At 41.1% G+C, this 23,219-nt stretch overlaps 1 protein-coding gene across 1 annotated transcript in view; it reads left to right on the top strand.

The window, feature by feature from the left end:
- The first annotated feature begins 261 nt into the window (after window positions 1-261).
- Window positions 262-23,219, top strand: part of LOC141783216 (neural-cadherin) — a 335,373-nt gene continuing 312,415 nt past the window's right edge. Inside the window, exon 1 of the mRNA XM_074660373.1 lies at window positions 262-1,558. Coding sequence (XP_074516474.1) covers window positions 514-1,558 — 1,045 coding nt within the window. The 5' untranslated portion in view covers window positions 262-513. The remainder of the gene's footprint in view (window positions 1,559-23,219) is intronic.

The following is a 23,219-nucleotide window of genomic DNA, read 5'->3' as shown; positions in this document are numbered from 1 at the left end:
ATCTACAAACACACACACACACACACATACATAACCGGATACATAATCTCCTGGCACAGATAATAATGATGAAAATGAAGTCAAGATCATGGCTTAATCATTCCTCATGTTACATTTTTGGACAACATATCTCTGATTTCCTAACTGTAGATGTCCTAACTGTAGCCTAAAAAAAAAAATAGAGCGAGGAAGTGAACGGAGGTAAAGCGCGCACTCGAGCTGTAAGAAGCGCGTTTTTTTCTTCCTAGGACGCGCACACACACAGACACACAGACAGCGCTGCTGGTGAGACAGCAGACAGAGGAGAGAGAGCTGGAGAGGAGGAGGACGCACAACACAAACACACCGAGAGACAAAAGTTCTGCTACTGCGTCGAGATGAAGAAGTATGGTGCCAAACAAAATATCTGCAATTCCAATTTTAATGGAAGTTTTGGATCATAAAGGGAAATAGGAGAAAAGGGAACGAGCGCACTCATGGATTTCTGCGCGTTTTAGTTGCAGTGGAGCCAAAATGAGACATCCAGTCATGATGATTTGGGTAGCGTTTATTTTTATACCTTTTTTGGTTTGGTGCGCACACGGGAACAAGACCAGGACCGTGGAGCAGCCGGTGCAGGTGCCGTTCTTTCACGGGCATGTGTTTGAGAACTCGTCTCCGGGCTCCCGGGTCAACGGGCTGAGTGTCCCGTTAAAGCGGCTCAACTCGCAGAGGCTGTGCGGTGGTGGTGGTACCGAGGAATTTGCAGCAGCAGCGCACTTTAAACTCCTCGGAGACGGGAACGAGAATTTCCGCGTCTTTGCGCACCACAAACGGGGACATGTTTTATTGAAGACTTCTGGGGTTCTGGACCGGGAGGAGCGGGCTGAGTACGCGCTGAGTCTGGGTCTGTGTTGCGGGGAAGTGCAAAAGGAGTCTCCGGTTGCGTCCATTAAAGTGGACGTCCTGGACACCAACGACCACCAGCCCACCTTCCCAGGAGATGTGGATGTGAAGCTGAGTCTGGATGATGCCACCGCGCTGCGCACGCCGGTGTACACGGTGACCGCGCGGGACGATGACAGCGGTAAGAACGCGCAGATCATCTACTTCGTTTTGCCAAGAAACGGGAGTTTTTACGCGGTGCCCAAAACCGGAGACATTCTTTTAGTGGACTCCATCCTCAGTCTGGATGAACCCATTAAGTTTGAGGTGTTCGCGCGGGACCGCGGGTGGCCACCTCGCACGAGCAGGAGCGTGTCCGTGGAGATCAATCCACGGCAATGGCCCGGGAAAAAACGGAAAGTTAAAGTACAAGGGAGAAGGTCCAGCCGGTCGGTGATGGAGTCAGACAGCCCGGTGTTCATCAACGTGTCGGAGGACGCAGGGCTCGGTTCGGTGGTGATGAACCTGAACCCGGTGAGGTTTCAGTCCGCTGTGTTTGAGCTGGTGGAGCCTGATGTGGAGAGCTCTCCGGTCAGCGTGAGCCGGGACACCGGGGATATAGTCATATCACGGAGACTGGACCGGGAGACAGAGCCACTGGTGGAGATCAGCGTCAAAGTTCAGGACAAGAGAGGTGAGCGAATACCTGAACACACATGAGTGAGTGAGTGAGTGTGTGTGTGTGTGTGTGTGTGTGTGTGTGTGAGTGTGTGTGAGTGAGTGTGTGTGTTTGGTAGAGTGTGTGCGTGTGTGTGTGTGTGTGTGTGTGTGTGTGTGTGTGTGTGTGTGGTAGAGTGTGTGTGTTTGGTAGAGTGTGTGAAAAAGAGCTGGAGAGAAAGTGAGAGAGTATTGAACACACACATTTCTTGTCCTGTGAGGCACATTGAGCGATACACAAACATCATTTGTCACATTTTGTGTCATTTTGGTTGAATTTGTCACATTATATTGTGTGCGTAAATACGCACGGAGAGAGAGTGCCTTTACAAAGAGCCTAAACTTGATTCACATCAGTTCTGATGAGATTGGGTTGCTATTTCTTTCCCAGAACTTTTATTTTCCTATGATCCCTAGATTGGAATCCACTGGACAAGATACAGTAAAAGTTCGGTAATAAAGAAGAGGAAGTAACCACATATACAGGTGTTACTTAGACTTTATTAATTTGGCCCATTGGGACATTGTATTTGAAACTTCACTATTTGGAGCAGGGTCAGAATTGTGTGCGTAAATACGTGGTGTTGGAGGTGTTTGAGGAAACTGGGAATCATGTTGCTGTGGTAAGTGCAGCTTGAATAATAACATTCCTGTCAAGAATAAATTGTCAGGATATTGCAGGATAAGGAACGAAAAACAAAACAAGGTTTTATTGTCCGTTTTAAAAAGATGTAAATACTATGTATGAGAGGCAGTGACAGGAGTGTCATCTGTATTCTTATTAAGTGAATGTTTAGTGTGTAGACAGTCCATTTTAATGTGTAATCTAGTACCAGATCCCATACGGATGAGTTATATGTTATTTATATAAGTGTAAAATGGAATAATGTATTTGGAGATTAGAGACACATGGCATATTGTTGCTGATGTTGCCAATTCCCTTTCTGACCAGTGCTGGTCTTGATGATTGAATCACTGTGTGCAGCATCCTGAGGTCAGGGTTGGTGTTGGAGGTGTTTGAGGTGTGAGTAACCAGGAATCCGGTTGCTGTGGTAAGTGAGTGCTAACCACCAGGGGAACCTGGCTACCTCAGCTTACAACATCAGTATTCCGAGGCGGCCTCACATCCACGCACAATCCAGCTCCAATACTCGCTGCAACCACAGTGGAAGATCAGGACTAAGCAGTGTCAGAGTGCCTGTTGTTTACAGAGGAGGTTAAACTGAGTGACATTCATCAGTGCTGATGATGATTCATGTGCTCAGATAAAATCAGGGCAGCATGAGTGTGTCTGCTGCCAGCAGCAACAGATGCTGCCAGGGATGTCTGGGTACTGTATAGGAGCGTGGCGCGTAACGGCCATCGTAACCAACAGGTTAATTATCACCTGCGGATAAAGCAGAGAGACAGAGTGAGGTAACATGCAGCCAGATTCACATACATAAATGGATGTGTGAGGAGGATGAGGTGCTGGGCTAATTGACTGTGACACTGAACACTGGAGACTAGACTATACAGTGCAAAAACAATATGACTGAGTTTGCATTTGGTTATATCTATAGATCAATCTCTGTATCTTTGTGTCCGTCTGCATAACCTGCTGGTGGAACAGATCCGCAGCTTGTTCCATTAAGACCCGTTAAGAGCATTTGTCTGGGGGAATGACCTAATCAATGTGACCTATTGGTCTCGGTAATGTGAACTATCCTGATGCAGGAAATAAGCTGAGCCTGCTCTTGGCACACAATGCTAATTTACACTCCCCAGTAACAATTTTGGCTATGTGTCACAGAAACTCATTAATATTGATGGAGGAACTATGTTTTCAATGTTGAATGTGACACTTTACTGTTGCAGAATTACAGCGTCCTCTGAGGGGTTCCTTAATATAGAGCATAACGTTCAGCTGCCGTTTGATTTTAAGGAGGAACTCAGTTGGGACCTTTTTTGGCATCCAAATTTACCCAAGATGCCTTTTTGTAGGCAGGTCTCCAAACTTTTTATTTTTTTCAATTTCAAGCAAGTAGAACAAATCTCACCAGCTGATGAAATATGTCAGCGGATGATGTTTTTTTCCCCCTGCACTCTGTCAAAAGTTAAACTAGTTTCATCTTTTTATGACGGACTGCGTTATTATAGTTTTTCTTTCAAATTACCAGGAATCAAACACACGGGAGACAGCTTGAATAATAACATTCTTGTCAAGAATAAATTGTCAGGATATTGGTGGAGGAGGAACGAAAAACAAAACAAAGTTTTATTGTCCGTTTTAAAAAGATGTAAATACTATGTATGAGAGGCAGTGACAGGAGTGTCATCTGTATTCTTATGGAGTGAATGTTTAGTGCGTAGACAGTGCATTTCAATATATAATCCAGTACCAGACACAATACAGATGAGTTCTATGTTATTTATATAAGTGTAAAATGGCTTTGGAGATTAGAGACACATGACATATTGTTGCTGATGTGGCCAAATCCCTTTCTGACCAGTGCTGGTCTGGATGATTGAATCTTCAATGTGCCTTGGGTGCATCTATATCTGTAATGTGATGTGTTGTGCTGTAACAGGGTGCGTGCTAATACAAAGTTTAAAGAGGAGGATCAGCATAAATGGTTCCTAAATGGATGGGTTTAGCCAAAAAGCCTAACCTTTTATGTGTTTTCTAGGAATGGAAGAGTGGGGCAGTGGATTGAAATGCATTTCCACGACCTAACTGTTTACTGCGTCACGCAGAAAAAGGCGGCAAGTTTTCATTTCCAGGCTTAGCGGAGGATGGGGGGGGAGAAGACCCCGGCTCAGCTCGGTGTCTGAAGCGTGAGGAACGCAGCATCCGTTCGGTTGTCGGTGGCTCTGTTGAAGTCTTTTAATCCGTTTGGAGTGGAGAGTCCTGCTGGAGCCTCGACCTCCCTCCATCTGCTCGCATTATCCCTGTAATCCCATCTCATTCTCTCTGTCTGTCTCGCTTCCTCTCCCTCTCTCCCTCTTGCTCTCTTACTTTCTAGCTCTTATTTTCACTCTCAATCCAGGGATTTAGTTTGAGTGGAGGCACAGTTTAACACCGCAAGAGAGAGAGAGAGAGAGAGAGCTTCTGACGTGATTCTTCGAGGGACGGGTGTGTGTGTGTGTGTGTGTGTGTGAGGCTGGAAGCATTACATATCAGGATCTAAGATCACTTGTTCTAGTCTGTGTTTGTGGCCCACTCCACAAGTGCTGCTGAACTTCACCAGTGTTGGAGTTTAGTGTGTGTGTGTGCCTAGTTGTATTACCCGCATTGTGGGGACATAAATCTGTTCACACAGTCACATTGTGGGGACATAAATCTGTTCACACAGTCACATTGTGGGGACATAAATCTTTTCAGTCACATCTTGGGTACACACCTTCTATTTGAGGGCAAAACATCCATCCCCCCCCATCTTACATTAATCATTTTGTTTTTGAGGTTTAGGGTTAGGGTTGGAGTTAAGGCCCTGACACACCAAGTCGACGGTCGGCTGTTGGACAGTTTGGGGCCGTCGGTGAGTGTCAGTCGGCCTAGTTTTTGCGGTGTGTCCCGCATCGCCGGCTTTAGTCAGACCGCATCAGAGGCTTTTTCGGCCCATTCAGCATGTTGAATTGGCGGCGGAGCCCGTCTGTGAAAGAAATCACTTTAAATGGCTGTTCAGCTTAAATTAATCAGTGCACGAGAAGAGAAACAGAAGTGAGGAAAGCAAGTAAATGAGTAAAGTCAAGAGGACAAACACAGAAGTCTCTTCTCATTTTTCATCTTCATCTCATCTGATCATTCCAATACATGGATATTTTCACAATGTCATGGCCGTCTGGAATGAAGCTAAGTGGTGAGTGAGAGTGGTGTGAAAATGGACAGCAAACGCCACTTTGTTTCATGTGCGTATCATAAACACAGTTTATATATCCGCAGTCCTCGGTCTTCCAGGTTCCCTTTTTGAATGACGAACGCGACTAGAGGCGATGCAACAGTTGGCCCTCATGGCCGCTAGTTCTTTGATGTCGGCTTGATGTGTGATTGCTTATGGTTCAGATGAGGATACATCTTAAGGGAATTAATACTTACCTACAGTAAGTGACAAGCTTGTCTGTATGCGCAAATAAATATCACCCAGGTCATCTGCAGCAGTAGTCACTGCTTTGCCAACGTAATTGAAAGGTTAAATTATTGTTCTTTTTTGTTTTCTCTAATTATTTTCCTCATGCCAGGTCTAAAGATATGTTCCTACTCTAATATGTGAAAGACAATCCCTTGTGCCGTTTTAGCAGAGCTGTTGTGTTTTTGGACTTCCTGGTGCAAAAGAAATGAGCAGGTTTCCTTTGCAGTTTGTGACTTTTATAGCATAGGAAAGTCATTTAGCAAGCAACCTTCAAAATGTTTTAGGTATAATATTTACAATACAGTTACTTTCCTAAATTTAGCTTATCATAAATGGTTTTGTCTGTTTTGTATGAGTAATTGTGTCCCTCTATTTGCTGCCAGAAGAGTTATATTGCAGTCACCATGGTAATTTAGTTTCAACTGCACTAATTTTAAAGCAACACACTGTAGAAGTCAATAATTTGTAATACATTATTTACTTACAAAATACAACTTGCCTACAAATCTTACAACTTAGAAAATACAATACAAGAAAATGACTAATTTTAATAAACAATTTGCAAACATACTTAAATTACTTTAGTTATTAAAACATTTGTGTAAATGATGGTTATGGATGTGTGTCAGAAATGAGAACATAATAATGTAGTTGCCTGAGCTTGAATATTATTTGCTTCTACAAGTTGGATGAGTCATTTTGTTGATATAAATATTACAGAGACGAAAAATAAATATCAGGAAATCGGCCAGCACTTTGTTCAAAAGACTCTGGATTGATTGTAGGTGTGTGTGTGTGCATGCATGTGTGCAGATTGCGTGTGCACGTGTGTGTTCGACACAGCTTGTATGGGATTTTGCTTAATGAAGAGAAGCAGCTGGCTTTAATCAAGACAACTGTTAGTTGATCTCACACTGATATCTGACTCTCACAACGAAACCAAGCGCGTACACACATGCATGCAGATACATATGAACAAAAAGTGTGTTAACGCAATGATCAAAATGAACTGTGTTTAGGCTCCTCAGTCGGGATAATGCACATGGAATACTTTTGCATCCATTAATTTGACATCTCAAACACACACACACACACACACACACACACACACACACACACACATAAATACTGTACATTCACCCACAAAATACAACATCGTGCTTATTGTGAGTTCCGGGTTGCCATATTACCATTCAATATCCAGACAGATGGCAGTGAGGAAAGCCTGTTAGCTGCATATGTTACTTGTCTTTTGTTTATCGAGATGAAACAGAGTACGCATCCATTTGTTCCTTCAAAGAGCATAAATAGCACAGTAGCATGGTCTTCTATGTACACACGTGTATTTGCATACACAATGAGTACACATTGATGGTTAACCGCATTAACCCACATAAACCCTAAGTAAAGACACGTGAATGATTTTTGGCTCATTTCATTGCGTTTTATAGAGCTACTCAATTATGGCAATAGTCATGATTATTTTAGACAATATTGAGATCATGATTATTTAACACGATTACTCATTGACTTTGTAAACATCACGCATTTAGAAAGACAATTATGTAGGCTATATTTTAACGTTAAGTGATTCAAACTGGTGCACTTTGAGACCAAAATTAAGAGGCTTGTAAATAAGTTTGTGCTCAATTTACAACCCAGTCTCCAGAACGTTTCTGCATACCACGGATACATTGAATATCAATGTTTCTGAACCAAAAATATTTCTCATAAATACGTTTCATATCAGCCTTGTATCACACTTGCAGCAAAGCAATGCCACTTGGTTAACATTGTGAAACGATTGGTTAGGTTTAGGCAACAAAACTACTTGGTTAAGGGTGGAAAAAAACATCATGGTTTGGAATATAAAATAATAATATAACAACATAACGTAACGTAACAACCGTAACAACACAACAAAACCACTAAAGTTAGGTTTAGGGAAGACATGGTTGGGCTTAAAACTACTATGTTTGTACAGTGAAAATGACACTGAACACGGGACACGAACGAACAGCTGGTTGTAACGTGACTCACGGGACACAAACAGCGGTCTCCTGGATTTTTTTGTCTTGTTTGTTGGACCCATCCATCTCCCCTCCTACCCGCCCGGTGTGTCTCTTTTCACTATTTAAACTGTGTCACTTGCTCTGACCGAATGTAAAAACGTTGCCAAAGTATCCCTGGTATGCAGAAATGTCCAGTGCCAACATTTTTTCCTGGCGACTGGGCTGCAATTAAACAATGTTATCACAAACGCCTTGGTTGTATAGATATGAATGGGGATGACATCACAAAAAAGTCACACCAACAAAGCATGGTAAACAAGACGAGGTCCGTGGTTGACAGTCACGCTGGGAGCAGGGGGCTCCATCCTTCCCAGCAGGGAGAGAGGGCATATCGAGTCCACAGCCCCGGGGAGCGGCGAGGTCTGGGTTAGGGGAGTTGTAGGCTTTTCCAAGCCGACCTAGAACCTATGATAGCGAACCGCCATGGAGGATATGTGCCCGGCGAGCGCCAGCCAACGGGGAGCAAGGGAGGGAGCAGCTTTCCCTGACCTGCCGAATAGGGTGAAAGTGCACTGCTGTAAAGGAAAGGGACCCAAGACAAAACAAGAGCATCATTGCAAAATGAAATGCGACACAATAATCCTTTTATCTTGATTTTTGTTATCTTTGTTTTGAAAATAAAATTTGATTACTCACCCAGCCCTAGCATTTAGTTTTTCTGTCTTACAAAAAAATCGGAATAAATATCAGACAGACACAGATGCACACAGTCAGCACAAACAAAGTTCAGCTCATCATCCAGAGAGACTGTGGTCTCACGGCAGACTTTCATTGACTCCCTAAACGCTTCCTTTATTTTCCTTTTTATTCTCTTCAGTGCCCAATGCCCCCGAATTTGTCAGTGCTTTTGTGTCTTTTATGCAAATGGTTCATTAAGAAACATAAAAATGTTTAAAGTCTGTGCACTGCCTTCACTTCCAGAGGCATTTATGATTGTTCTTTCTTTTCATTTGCTTCAACAGAAAGTTAGTTCTCAGTGCCTCTGATGGTCGGTGACTCCAAGTCTGTCACCAATGGTTAGCCAACTGCTGTTTGTAGAAATCCCAGTTCTCAGCTTCAGATACTGTCAAATGTGCTGCGGAATTGCTGGCTTTCACTGGCACAACTCTCTGGTTCAGTGGCTGTAAGAGCGTATTACTGTATGATCTGCTGTGAGCACAGAGAGGAGTGGAAAACACTGTTACTCTTACTTTGGTACCAGTAAACAAAACAGCTCAACAGCTCAGTTGTACAGAGTTTGTTAGGATGAAGGGGTAGTTAAAGGTGTGAAATGCAGCATGTTGGATTTTCAGCATAAAGAAGAAGAGATTTTCAGAAATGTTATGTATGCTTGCTGTAGTTGTGTTGTGTGCAAGTGTGCAAGCTGAATGAAGTATCAGTGGAAGCTCTGAAGACTGAGAGGAGTTGAAATGTAAATGTTAAATGAAGAAATTTAAATCCTGACAGGAATTAGTGTCAGTTCACGTCAAGTTAAAGTTCTTAAACTCCATAGCTGTTTCCTTATAATGATGAATCCCATTTCCTCGTAAGTTGAAGGCGTGTACCAGTTGATCCCAATCACCCTGCCAATCCCCATGAAAGGGCATGAGACTGCAGGGCCGTATGCACACACAGAAGCTCAAGAGAGAGAATTAAGTCAAGAATGGTCAAATGAAAGACTAAAGAGGCAAATCGATAATCAAGTAAAAATAATGATAAATGGTGTTGAAATAGAAAGAGTGTATGAAAATGTATGTTCTTCCATAGTTCCATACATTACCTACTGTGTGGCGGTATGGTGAAACACATACCAAAACCACTACTAATTACATGTTGATGCTACAGAACAGAGCTATAACAATTGTTAATCGATCGGATGAATACAAACCAACCAATTTGTTAACTTATATGTTTAAAAGTTTGTGATCTAGTTGATGTTAAAAGTGCAAAGATAATATGCAAAGCATTAAATCATTTGCTTCCTAACTGTATTCAGAGGTTGTTTGAATTTAGAGAGTATGTATGCAGGGGAATAGGTTTGTTTAAAACAAGGAATTACAAACATATAGTTCACTTTGCAAATTAAAGAAAATGTTTAAAAATAAGGTGGTAAACACATATAAAACTGAGGTATGATTGTTATTTTGTATGAAACGTTTGGAACTTTATTTTTGTAAAGCTAGTAGTGAAAGAGTTAAGTTCTACTGAGTAGCTATAATAAGCTTCAGCTTACATGTTTTTTGACAGTATTTTTTTGTTTCTCCCTTAAATGTAATGCCATATTGTTATTCATTTATTGTTAAGTCCATTATTTTTAAACCAAAATAAAGTATAACTACTATAACTACAAACATAACAATTTTTTTTTTTAAATAGTTCTGAAGTGGAGGTAGTGACGCCTGAAGTGAACGCCAATCGAGCTATTATATTTAGTAGCATCAGTAGTGGATATAAAATAATACAAAAAAGATGCATGAGATATAACTTGTTCAGTGTTTAACTGTTAGTATAGTGTTTATCTATTTTATAAGACCACAATGCTTTGTACAATAATTAAAATAATTATTACAAATTATTAAAAATATTATTATAATTTGAATCCAACTGTAGAGTTTTGAATTTTTTTAAGTTATTTTGCATGAACATGTCAGTACTCAAATGTGTGTAAGTATGCTTTTGAGTGTGCGTGGATTTACCTAGGAACAAATCTCAAATAAGAAAACATCAGTGAATGCCAGAATCTTCGTGAAAAATGTGTTTTTAAGAGAAATTTCTTCACTATCCTACATACTGGTCATTTAAGTCTTGTTATACTGTCACTTACTGCCTGACTTTGCAGAAGATAAACATGATGGAAGTGATTGGTTTAAATAGACTTTTCACTCCTTCCACCATCTGTCATTGCCAGTAACTCTTACAGCTTATCATAAGTTGTTGTGGAAGAACCGTGCCGTCTTCATGTTTTGTGACACAGACCAGTTTGTCATATCTGCATCCGAACCCAAATGCACTGCAGAGACCAGGAGAGGCTGCCAACGCAGTCTGAGATTGAAAATGGTTGGAGACAGGCTTGTGCCCTGACCTGCAATCCATCAGTGCTGAACTGGAACTTTAAAAGCTTTTCAGCGTTTAATGTCAGATATGAGCAACTACTCAAGGCACGTCGGTAGCCATTTCAATTTCTCACCTTTCAAAAATTGGCTCTTAAAATTACTGCTTTTAATTTTAAGGACCTTTTTCTGCTCAGTGACAAAAGAAACCTTTTAAAGTTTGAAAAGGTTAGCTGTCACCTAATGACCAGGGATCGTAGGAGAAGTGTTCCTACCAGAATAATACATTCTTATTGTGTCCCGGACGTTGTTCCCACTTGGCTTATGCCTCGTACAATTTTACATAAAGTGTTTGCATATTTCCATAATTTTATTTAATGTGCATAAACTGCACTTCTCTAGTGTTAAAATAAACACATGTTAAAGTGTCAAACCACATCAGCTGTGGGTATAGCACTCAAATTGAAGATGTTAGGTTAAGCATGCCATGCTAAGTCAGAACACGCCAGATCTCTTCACCTTTTACTGAAAATGTCACAGTTTTTGGAAGGGCTGTCCTTGACCAAAGAAATTGTTATTTGTCTAACAGTCATATGATTTTGTCAACTAATCCAACCTTTTTCGTGTCAGGGACCCCTAAATTGATACATATTAGAACTAGGACCCCCATTTCATAAGATTTTGTTTCAAGGAACTCCATCTGAAAAGATTTTGGTTGTTAGATATGATTAAGACCAGAATTGTATAGTTGTCAACTACAGTTGAGGAGATAACCATGGAGTGAAAACTATTATTAGAATAGTCACTCTTATGACTCTCACATTGGGCTCACTTATATAGTAAATTGAATAGAGAAAATAAACTATTACCCGTGTTTCCGGGGACCCCCTGGAACTCCCTCAAGGATCCCTGGGGGTCCCCGGACCCCTGGTTGAGAACCAGTGAACTAATCGATTAGTTGCTTTAATCTAATCTAATTTAGTGTAAATTTGGGGCGTTATTTAGCCTCTTTTTTGACAAGCTGGTATGACATGGCTGGTACCAATGGATTCCTTAGGTTTTGTAGTTTCATATGATGCCAGTATCTTCACTCTAAGTTTAAAACACCCTGTTACAACAAAGTTACGTTAATGCTTTAAAGAAATATTTGGCATTAAAATTAATTCGCGTTATTATTGCGTTTGACAGCCCTATAGTTCAAATAGTTCAGTATGTCAGTCACATTGCCATCCCAAAAGCAGGTATGAAATACAACATATCTTGAATTGAATCCGTGTCACCAGAGTCAAAGGCAAATATTACAGGTATATGGTCTACAGGTACATGAAACTTCACAATGCCACCTTCCTCTGCTCTATATTAGTGTCAGAGAGTATCTTTCATTCACATTGGGGAATGGATTCCTCTCACATTTTATGCACAGAACCCACATTTCCATTTTAAGATATACTCGTTTCACAGAACAATTTAAGAAAGCAGTTCCATCTGTAACATTATGCACAAGCTAAGCAGCCAAAGCAGCCATAGTGTCCTCTTTGAAACTAATACTTGAAACCAATATGAGGACAATAGGTCAGCATGTTAGTAAACTAGCTCACCGAGTGATGTAGTAATGATCAAGGACAGGACCTGGCTAGTAAAGAATACAATGTGAAGTGCATGACTGAAGCCCTGGAGGGTGCTGTGCAAAGGCTAACAGCGCTGGCTGCCAGGCTGAGGAGATGTACCAGAGAGGCAGAGGCCGAAGGGATGAATCCTTTTCTAAGGGCACAGGTTTAGCTGAAAAAAATAAAAGGGACATATGGTTGGTTGGGCTGTTCAACGACAGTAAAAGAGACATAACAAACAACAACAGCTTGAGCGCTGCACCACAGGGACTTATTCATATTGTACTTACTGAATGTTAAATTCTAAATAATGAATTACTGGCATGAAATATAGCAGGCTTATGAGAGAAAGAGAAAATATTGTGTAAAAATGCATGTCAAATTCTACCACCTTTTTGCATTATCACTAGGGCTGTCAAAGTTAACGCGACAATAACACGTTAACATAAATTCATTTTAACGCCATTTATTTCTTTAACGCATGAATGCAACATGCTATTTTTAGGTTGTAACTCAGTTTTAAAGCTAGAGTGAAAATACTGTTATCATATGAAACAAGAAAACTTAACGAATCCATTGGTACCAACCATGTCATACTAGCTTGTCGTGATGGAGGCTAAATACTGCTCCAAACTTACGTTAAATTTTGGCTAAGAAAAACTGACATGGCCATTTTCAAAGGGATCCCCTGACCTCTGACCTCAAGATATGTAAATGAAAATGGGTTCTAGGGGTATGCTGAATGCAGTACCTGTGAGGGTTTCTGGACAATATTTGTCATTGTTTTGTGTTGGTAATTGATTTCTTGTACTTGACAAGTCTCCCTTTAAGGTGCACTTATTCACTTACTTAGAGTTAGATGAGAAGATTGACACCCCTCTCAGACATTAAAGTGGTGTTGATGTTCTCATCTAATTCTTGGCAGGAAAGTGTCTTGTTTCCCAAAACGCCAAACCTTTGCTTTGATATGCGCATAAGCCGTAGATTGCTTCTGGAATTGTATGTCTCCATTTCAATACTTGATCAGCACAAACTCACCATTTTCCCCTTTCTCTACGCCACTGTCACACAACTTTAATTTGATTACAGCTAGTTTAATTATGCCCCTACAATCAGTATGCAATTATACACTGTTGCCCTGTTCTCCATGGAGCCAGCTGTAGTGCAGCATCAAACCAAGAGCCAAACCACCAAAAGCTGTAACTGATCAGTGCTGGGAAAGGTGTGAGAAAGACTCATCACATAACACCAGTGGTCTGTGCTTAACAGACCCGAACGTAGATGACTGCAGGCTCGCCAAACAGGAGGCAGTGACCATCAACAGGAGCAGGCATCCAACAGCAGGTCACAGACACCAAGAGCTGGACAGCAGCTGTCTATCCATCCATCCATCCATCCATCCATCCATCCATCCATCCATCCATCCATCCATCCATCCATCCATCCATCCATCCATCCATCATATAGCCGATACTGACTCAAATAGCTGGATCAGATATCGTGACAATGGGGCCGATCTATTGAATTCAATTCTATGTTTATATACTATTTACATTATATACTGGAATTTTAGTTCCTGTTTAAGCCATCCATCCATCCAGTGACAACAGACAATTCTTAAAATCCTTGATATTAACACCTTAATTACTGTTTAATTTCCATGGCAGGACAGACAAAGCTGGCCAGTAATACCTGTGATACTGGTTCCCAGTGTTAATGTGTTAGTCCATTTGCATAGTTGCATCTTCCAAAAAGAAATAAAAAATCATTATGAATAATTCATTGTAGTTGGCAGCAACAATTTGGGCCAAGATCAATTTCAATTTCTGAGCAATAAATTAGATTTTTAGCGTCGCACTTACCTTTTTAATGAATTCGGTTTTACAATTTGGCCTCTGCTCCTCTCACGCCAGGCTTGTGGCTTTCATCTACGGCTCCTCTGTTTATATATTTTACAGTAACACCAGTATCATCAGCTGTGTTGCCATTTCATGATCAACATATTTCAACATTACTGCATAGTTCAAACTGCAGTGTGTGACCTTCATCGTATTACTTAAATGTCACTATAAAGGTAAAGCAGTAAGAGTGCCTGTGATACCAAATCCATACTATATGTGTCCTTTTGTCCTTTTTTTCCCCACCTGAATTTCCACCCTGCTACTTTCAATCCCATCATCTCTCATTTAAACTCAAAAACATTCTGTCGTAGTATAATTTTAAAGTCTATCTCTAGTGCCTCAATAGGTGAATCTGGTCATTTCTGTGATTAGTCTGTTTGCAGATACTGCATGTTCTAGTTTCTCAACAAACATACAGCGCAGAAAATAGCAGGTTTGTGTGGTGGATTGCGGCTTATAGCCAATAAAAGCTAATGTGAAATGGGCGAACCAATCCTGGCAGACTGTTTACAGACTGAGGTCCTTTATATTACTTCAGCGATTTGAGAAACTGGGAGATTAATTTCAGTATATCACAGCCTGTCATGGTTTATAGATTAATGAATGCTTATACCTAAAGTGGGGAATGAAATTCAGAGGTGAATGGGGGCAGTACTGTGTGGAAGTCAACTTTTTTTTTGAGTGCGGAGTAATTTGTTTTTCACAGTGGAAGTCAGATTGGAATGCTCCTGGTCACAGCGTCTCAGCTCTAAAATGTGATGTGAATCTAAATAACTTGAGATAAAGAATGGAAAAATATCTTGTTTTATGGAAACCAACCTTGATACGTGGGTCACCAAGATAAAAAATATGGCACTGCTTCGTACCAGGCTCCGCTATTGTTAATTGGAAGATAAAGCCTCGGCATGGGGAATACAGACTCGGAACACAACAATCAAAAGGAAATTAAACAACTGAAAATTAATTACTGTCTCATGTTGTTATCAAGGTGTTGCCACTATTGTGATAACGGATTGTTTTCGTTTCGTCGTATCTTACAGGCGTAGTGTAAGCGGTTCAATTCCCAATGAACAAGCAGTATTTGCCAGCTCTGGCAATGACAATATGAAAATAAATCAATGGGGAACGAGAACTGACAAAGTCAACAGTTGGAAATCTACAGAATTACAGATTGGCTTTGACCAAACATGTTTAAATGTAAACATTGATTGAATAACATTTGTTATAGCCTTATGTATATGTATGTATATGTTAACAAACAATAATAATCTATTGTATTGCCATCCAACTACTTCACTTTTTTATCATAATGGAATATTTCTGGCTTCACCACTTGGCACCATCTGTCATTGCTTCAAAGATAGTATGGGCTGAGGACACATTGGTCTTCAATTGGTTCATGAAATCTTGCCAGAAAAGCTCGCTCTCCATATTACAAATAGATTGCTCTGAGTGATACGATATTTCTTGCATTTTCTGTTTGAAAATCAGCCCCTAAAACGTTCTTGTGTGATATCACCTTAGGTACGACGCAGGCTGCTTGATGAAGCTGTTGGTTTAATTGCACTCAAGCTAACTAGGACAGAGTGCTCACTGCCACCTTTGTTTTCCCAGAGATGTTCCTGAATAAGAACATTTTCAAACCTATTATCTGTCTGCTCCGATCCAAATTAGGGAAAGTGCTTCCGTGCTTGGCAGCATTTGCACAAAGGTTTTGGTGGCATTACACACAGCAAATCCTCAAGTGAGCCTGAATTTATCAAGAAAGCCACATGACAGCCGCCTTTTCCCTAAATGGTCTGAATTTTTTAATGGCGTTCTTAGGGTGTAATCAAATTAAATCAGTATCAGAGGGGTAGAGCATCATTTCTTTTACTGCCATTATGTGGTTCATAATATACTCTCATTCCGCTTCGAACAAATTGGTCCAAAGTTGCTTTGAAAACACACTGAGCTCTTTCTCAACGCAGTCTTGGTCTCGTTTCCTGGACTCACATTTGTCCAAACAAATTCAGCTGAGGAGAAAACGGCTACAGGGGTCAAAAAACTACTTTAAACCAACTGAGCGTGAAAATGTGCCAAGAGACTTTGGCAGTGGCATCTACTGAGTGGATTATTTTTTCTTTTACTTTTTTTTTACATGACTAGGGCTTTAAGACAAACTTAAGACCATGTGATAAACTTAATAGAAATGTTTTGGTAGTATATGCCAACACAGTCAAAAAAGTACTCTGTTAGGTTTAGGAATAGATCGACTTTGTTAGGCTTAGGCAACAAAACTACTTAGTTAGACTTAGGAAAAGATCGACTTGGTTAGGTTAAGGCAACAAAACTACTTTGGTTTAGGAAAAGATCGACTTGGTTAGGATTAGGCAACATTACTACCTGGTAGGTTTAGGAAAAGGTCGCGGTTTGGGTTAAAATAAGTCCGAAAGTGCCGTAACTTAAGTACGGAAATGATGTGACAAATGAATCAACTTTGACTTGTGGTTTCACACGGGACACTAACACCAGTCTCCCGACCCACCCATCCAGGCTGACTTCCTCCCTACGCAGCGTTTGTCGCACTTTATACATCCCGGTTCACAATTATGTGGATTACATATGAATTGATTTCTTGCTTACCATCACAAAAAAAATACACAATCAATACATTCAAAATTGTGACTATTTCACGAACTGGTGTGCGACGGGGCTGTATATGCAAGGGCCTGTAGCAGTCACTCAGATTGTATTTACGCAAAGAAAACCACATCATTAAAAGAAACTGTCTATTAATATGTTGATAACCTCTTCCTTCCGTGCTTCCTACTCCTCAATGAAGGTCGCGTGCGTTGCTTCAATCATATTGCCTCCGTAGCTGCTCTCTAATTAAAGTGAGCATTGTTGTAAATAGGAGTAGCCTATTTATTTGTGTGTGTGGGTAGAGGCCACAGGGCAGCTTCCTCATGTCTCGCCTTTCTGCCGGCTTTTGCTGCAGCGGGATCAATTAATGTCTCTGTGTGTGTGTGTGTGTGTGTGTGTGTGTGTGTGTGTGTGTGTGTGTGTGTGTGTGTGTGTGTGTGTGTGTGTGTGTGTGTGTGTGTGTGTGTGTAATTGTGAGTGCATGTGGGAGGGTCAGTACACGCGTTTGGATCAAACGACTGTGTGCAAGTGTGTGTGTGTGTATGTGTGGTGTCAGACCTCCCCTGTCTAACCGCTGGCCCGCAGCACCTCCTCTAATATGCTGAGCACACAGGAGAGCTCCTTTTTGCTCTGCTTCCTCTTCGTTACTTCTCTAGATCTCTTTTTTTCCAGTCTGTCTGGTGGACACATTTCCTTCTTTTTTTTCCCGTGATGTAAAACACCAATGGGTGACGTCACTGTCCACTTCTTATATACAATCTGTGTTCCTACTGTGTACTCCAAGACCATCAACCAGCACACAAACACACTGTCTAATTTGTTTTCCACACCTCATCCACCCAACTTCCTTTCTGCCTATAATTTCCCTTTCTCCTCTTCTCTCCCTGTGGTTTCACACACCCACCTCCATCCCTCACTGCTATCTATCTCTCCCGACGTATACACCAGCTGTTTTTTTTTTATTATCATCACGTTCCCATTTTTCACTCCCTGATCCTTTCCCCTCCCCGTTCTTTCCACCCTATTAAATTTTTTTCCACAGTTGTTGATATATGCATGCTTTATTCACCTTTTCTTCACTTATTCTTTCAGCGTCACTTTTTTTATTTCAGGGGAGACTCATTTCATTCTCCCTCTGTTTCCCTCGCTCCGGCTCATGCTATCAATGTGAGTGATTGTGCAATCCGGCGGCGTGTTAAAGACATGAGGAGACTGTCAAACAGATCAATAGACAGTGTCTGAATATGTCTTCTAACCCCCCCTTCCGCACAACATTACTTAAACACACACATGTCGAAAAGAGAATTGCGGCAGTCACGCATGCATGTGAGAAAACAGACCAATGTATACACACACATGCACAAAAAGCTCAAACCAACATGGAATGTGCAATGTCACGTTTATAAAAAAAAGAGGTTTATTTAGATATGCATTAGGGCTGTCAAAGTTAATGTGATAATAATGCAAATTTGTTTTAACGCCACTGATTTATAGAACGCATTAACGGAACTTGCGATTTTTAGGTTGTAGCAGGCTGTAGTTTTAAAGCTAGAGTGAAGATGCTGGTATCATATGAAACTAAAAAAACCTTGAAATCCATTGGTACCAACCAATACTAGCTTGGAGGTTGAATGGCGCTCCAAACTGACGCTACATTTTGGCAAGGAAAATCTGGCATGGCCATCACCTCTGACCTCAAGATATGTGAATGAAAATGGGTTCTATGGGTCCCCACGAGTCTCCCCTTTACAGACATGCCCACTTTATGATAATCACATGCACTTTGGGGCAAGTCATAGTCAAGTCAGCACACTGACACACTGACAGCTGTTGTTGCCTGTTGGGCTTGACAAATCTCCCTTTAAGGTACATTTTGAACAGATAACAAAATGTGTGATTCATTTACGAATTATCGTAATTAACTATGGACAATCATGCGATTGATAGCGATTAAATATTTTAATTGATTGACAGCCCTAATATGCATATAGAAAATGCACGCACACATTCGGAACAGCTCACCCAAACAGTGATTGGTGTGCTTCACTGTGATTGATTTCCTGTCTGAACCAGAGGAAGTCAGTTCATCTGATTAAAGACAGACAAGTTGGGAATTAAAGATTGGAAGCCACTCTTTCTGTCTCACACACACACACACACACACACACACGCACACATACACACACACACACACACACACACACGCACACACGCACACACACACACACACACACACACACACACACACACACACACACACACATGCACACACACACACACACACACACACACACACACACACACAATAATGTCCTACAAGTGCCAGATCTCTTATCTGTCCACTACGTTAACGGCCAGTGCAGAAAGTGGAGCTGGCATCGTGTACCACGTTGTTTGTCAAATAATCTGTCAGCTTGTAGCGGCTCCACGGAGGGTAGAGTGCAGCAGCAAATCAGTTGAATTAGACCTCTGTAATAGCCGCATCTGCAAGAGCACTCTCCATTTACATTTTACGCATTTAGCTGACTGCCACAATAGCAGCAGTACGAGCAAGCAATAGAAACGCTACAAAGGTCAGAGCTGTAGTGGTTTCACAGTATTACAGTGATGACGGTGAGGATGGATGCAAAAACAAAGAGGAAATGTAATAGACTAAAGGCTCAGGAGGGAAGTATAGGTTAATATTTATAGTAACAATAAGCATGTAAATCATGTATTTCACATGTAATGGTGTAATCGTCCCCTTCTACATTGACACTCACAGTGGGATTTTTTCAGTTATTCAGTACGAGGGGAGTGGGAGAGCAGGAGCAGGATGAATAGATGGAGAGTTTGGGGAGGAAGTTCTGAGGCAATTCACATCCATCTCCTCTCACGCTCTATACCATTCTGTGCTCTACTTTTAGCATTATGCTCTCACAGGTGCAGTTCACACATTGCAGATACCAAAACAGGTGCGTGTGTCGCATGCAGGTTCAGTGCTATTGGAAGCAATAGAAATTGTCTTTCTTCCCTTAGACATCAGAACTCCTCCCTCCTTACATACCACTGACATGCATTACCATGATTATCTGCTGCTGTACCTTTATGTACTTGTCTGATGTTGTCCCTTTATGTACTTGTGCTGCAGTGAATAGCATACTGAGGCCTCTCACCTCAAGTTATGTGAATGAAAATGGGTTCGATGGACACGAGTCTCCCCTTTACAGACATGAACTTTATGATAATCACATGCATTTTGGGACAAGTCATAGTCAAGTCAGCACACTGACACACTGACAGCTGTTGTTGCCTGTTGGGCTTGAGTTTGCCTTGTTATGATTTGAGCATGTTTTTTATGCTAAATGCAGTACCTGTGACGGTTTCGGGACAATATTTGCCATTGATTTGAGTTGTTAATTGATTTCCAATAATAAATATATACACACATTTGCATAAAGCAGCACATTTGCCCACTCCCATGTTGATAAGAGGATTAAATACTTGAAAATTTCCCATCCCACATTTTTAACAAGTAAAAAATGTGTGATTAATTTGCGATAAATTGCGATTAAATATTTTAATTGATTGAAAGCCCTACTTAATACCCGTGGCCGTAGTGTAATTTGCAGAGCAGAAGTGATTGTGGAGATGTCAGTTCCCAAACTCCCTCCAGTTCCTCCTGCAGCTGATCTGTGCTCCACGACTAATCCTGTGTGACTCTTCCTTTAAAATCCCTGAAGTGTTTCATACACTGAGAAAGGGGGGATTTCTCCACCGCAAAGCTGGTACAGTGCCATGATGAAAAGTAAGTGAAAAGAAGTGAAAAGAGAAGTTAAGGAAGTACCTCATCAGCCAGCCATTTCAATACCCAACCCAGTGACCTAGGAATTACGTCCATTTTACATCTAATGGCAACGCTCTTTGCCAATGCAGGAGGTAGTACAGTATGTCCTTAACGTCGCATGGTAGAAAGTAAGTGTGGTCTGGTTGATGGATGAGAGTGGAGACCGGAGATTGCGTCCTGTCGCAAGCCATTAACCTTCACTTTTTCATGAACTATAACCATATTTTCCATGTGCAGATATTGTAGAGAGCGAGCATTTCAAAAACACTGTCATTGAATGTAATTTGGCGTTTTGCAGAATCGTCCAATATCAGTGTTCTTGTCTGGCAATCTGTTTGAAATACCACTGGACAATGTTTTCCTTTTTGTTTCTACATCAGTTACACAACGCACTTCTGCCTATAAAATTACCAACAATGACTCATTCTGTCCATTTACATAATTTATTTTTGACTGCATGGTAACATAGCACACAAAGACAGCCTGTCGTTCTATTTATACTTAATCAAACTTAAAGGTCAGTTCATTCATGTAAAAAGCATCTTGCAGCTCCAGTTCTTTTTTTATATTACAGCCTCATTTTAAGTCTTGGTCTGCAGCTTAATGCTGTGATTTGAGATTTTTACGAAACTCTCTCAAACCCTACGTTGTAAGGTGATAACAAGGGTGTTATCATGTAGGGGACACTGGGATTCCAAGACAGACAACATCACAAGCAGCTGAGGGTTTGCTAGGTGAAGGTGGCTCCGGGCTGCCAGTTACAACAGGCCATAGTGCAGGACTTTTATGAGTGAAATCCTGCTGTGAATTTCCAGAGCCAGAGTGTGTTTGCAAAACCAACTTGACTCAGCTGAACTCCTGAGTGACTTTCTCAAATGTATTGACATTTCTTTAACTCAACAGAGGGAGCAAGTATGCTCAAGTGATGCAGTGCTTTTATTTCGAGATCTGTTTTTCCCCCCTTTCATGCGAACAAAACGGTGACAGAGAAAAATCGGTTTATACAGTACTTTCCTCTCCAGCACAGTGTGTACTACACACACTCACCGATTTTAACACATTACCTGTATTACACCAGGCAGGAGGACAGGTAATGTCATGAAGGATACGCGGACAATGCACTGATGGTAACTGAGAAGTGCAAGTCGGGAGCCTGAGGACTATTTAGAGATTTCAGCCGTCCTTAAGGGAATACTCCACTCAAAATCTTTTGAGCGTCAAATCCTCACCATCTGTGGGATTTGAAAGGGGGTCTGAAAATTTGGAGCTTGCTGCTTCCTGGAGAATGGCGGCTTTTGTTCGCTTGGATTCACAGTAGTTGCAATGGATTTCAAAAGGCATCCCAGAGTCATAACAACCAAAATGAAAATGTGTTAAAATGTTTCAAAACTAGGGTCGATATCGTTTGAATTTCTTTCTTTTTTTAAATCAATACAGTTCCATATTATCTGTACCAAATATGATATGGAAATGATACCTTACTTTGAAAACAACAGCATGAGTCGGTTCAGCAAATGCCAAACAACAACATATGTCAACACTTTCCCACTCCCAACTCATCAAATACTGCCTCTTGGTCAGTGGCCCTACGCTTCACACTATGACGCTCTAGATGCCCCTCTAGCGTCTGTTTTGGACGTGTCAGGGACGGCGTGTCAGTTTTCACTCGCTACATGCATAGTGTCTTTTCTAAATAAACTTCTGTGTTCACAGGAAACGTACGTACAGTCGCTCAGCACGACTTTCAACAAGGTATTTTTGTGCTTTTTCCTACAAATATCCAACAACACGTGACGCACGTGTCATTTCCTGTTCCGGTCTTTTCAAAATTAAACTCCTTAGTTAAGTTTAGGAAAAGATCGACTTGATTAGGTTAAGGCAACGAAACTACTTAGTAAGGTTTAGGAAAAAGTCGTGGTTTGGGTTAAAATAACTTCGGAAGTGCCGTAACTTATGTACGGAAATTAGGAGACATAAATCAACTTTGACTTGTGTCTTCACACGGGACATGAACAGCGATCTCCTGGGCGAAAGTCCCCTCCCATCCACCCTGACCCGTCCTTACAAGCATTCGTCACTTTTTATACTTCCCAGTTCACAACTACATGGATTACATACTAGTGGAGTTCATGCTGACCATCACAAAGATTTGTGTCTATGTTCACGCATCAATACATTAAATTTAATGATTATTTCACGCACTGCTCTGCGACTGGGCTGAACCTTAATTAAGAACTAAATTTAACCGAAACAACTCTAACCGTAACCAACTGCTTCCTGTATTTTAACCCAAACCTAACCAAGTTATTTTTGTACCTAAACCTTATCAAACCTTAACTGTTGTGGTGTCAGATGAGAAAATGGTTTTGTTTTGTAATGTTTGACTGTGTTAGTCCGACGACCCAATCGTCCTCCCTCTGCAGACTTTGTGTCTCTGCAACAGCACCACATTATTTTCTCCTTTGT

Source organism: Sebastes fasciatus, chromosome 2 (genome assembly GCF_043250625.1).
Source record: "Sebastes fasciatus isolate fSebFas1 chromosome 2, fSebFas1.pri, whole genome shotgun sequence".
Classification (NCBI taxonomy): Eukaryota; Metazoa; Chordata; class Actinopteri; order Perciformes; family Sebastidae; genus Sebastes; species Sebastes fasciatus.
Note: the sequence above shows the minus strand (reverse complement) of the source record. Positions and strands in the feature narration are given on the sequence as shown.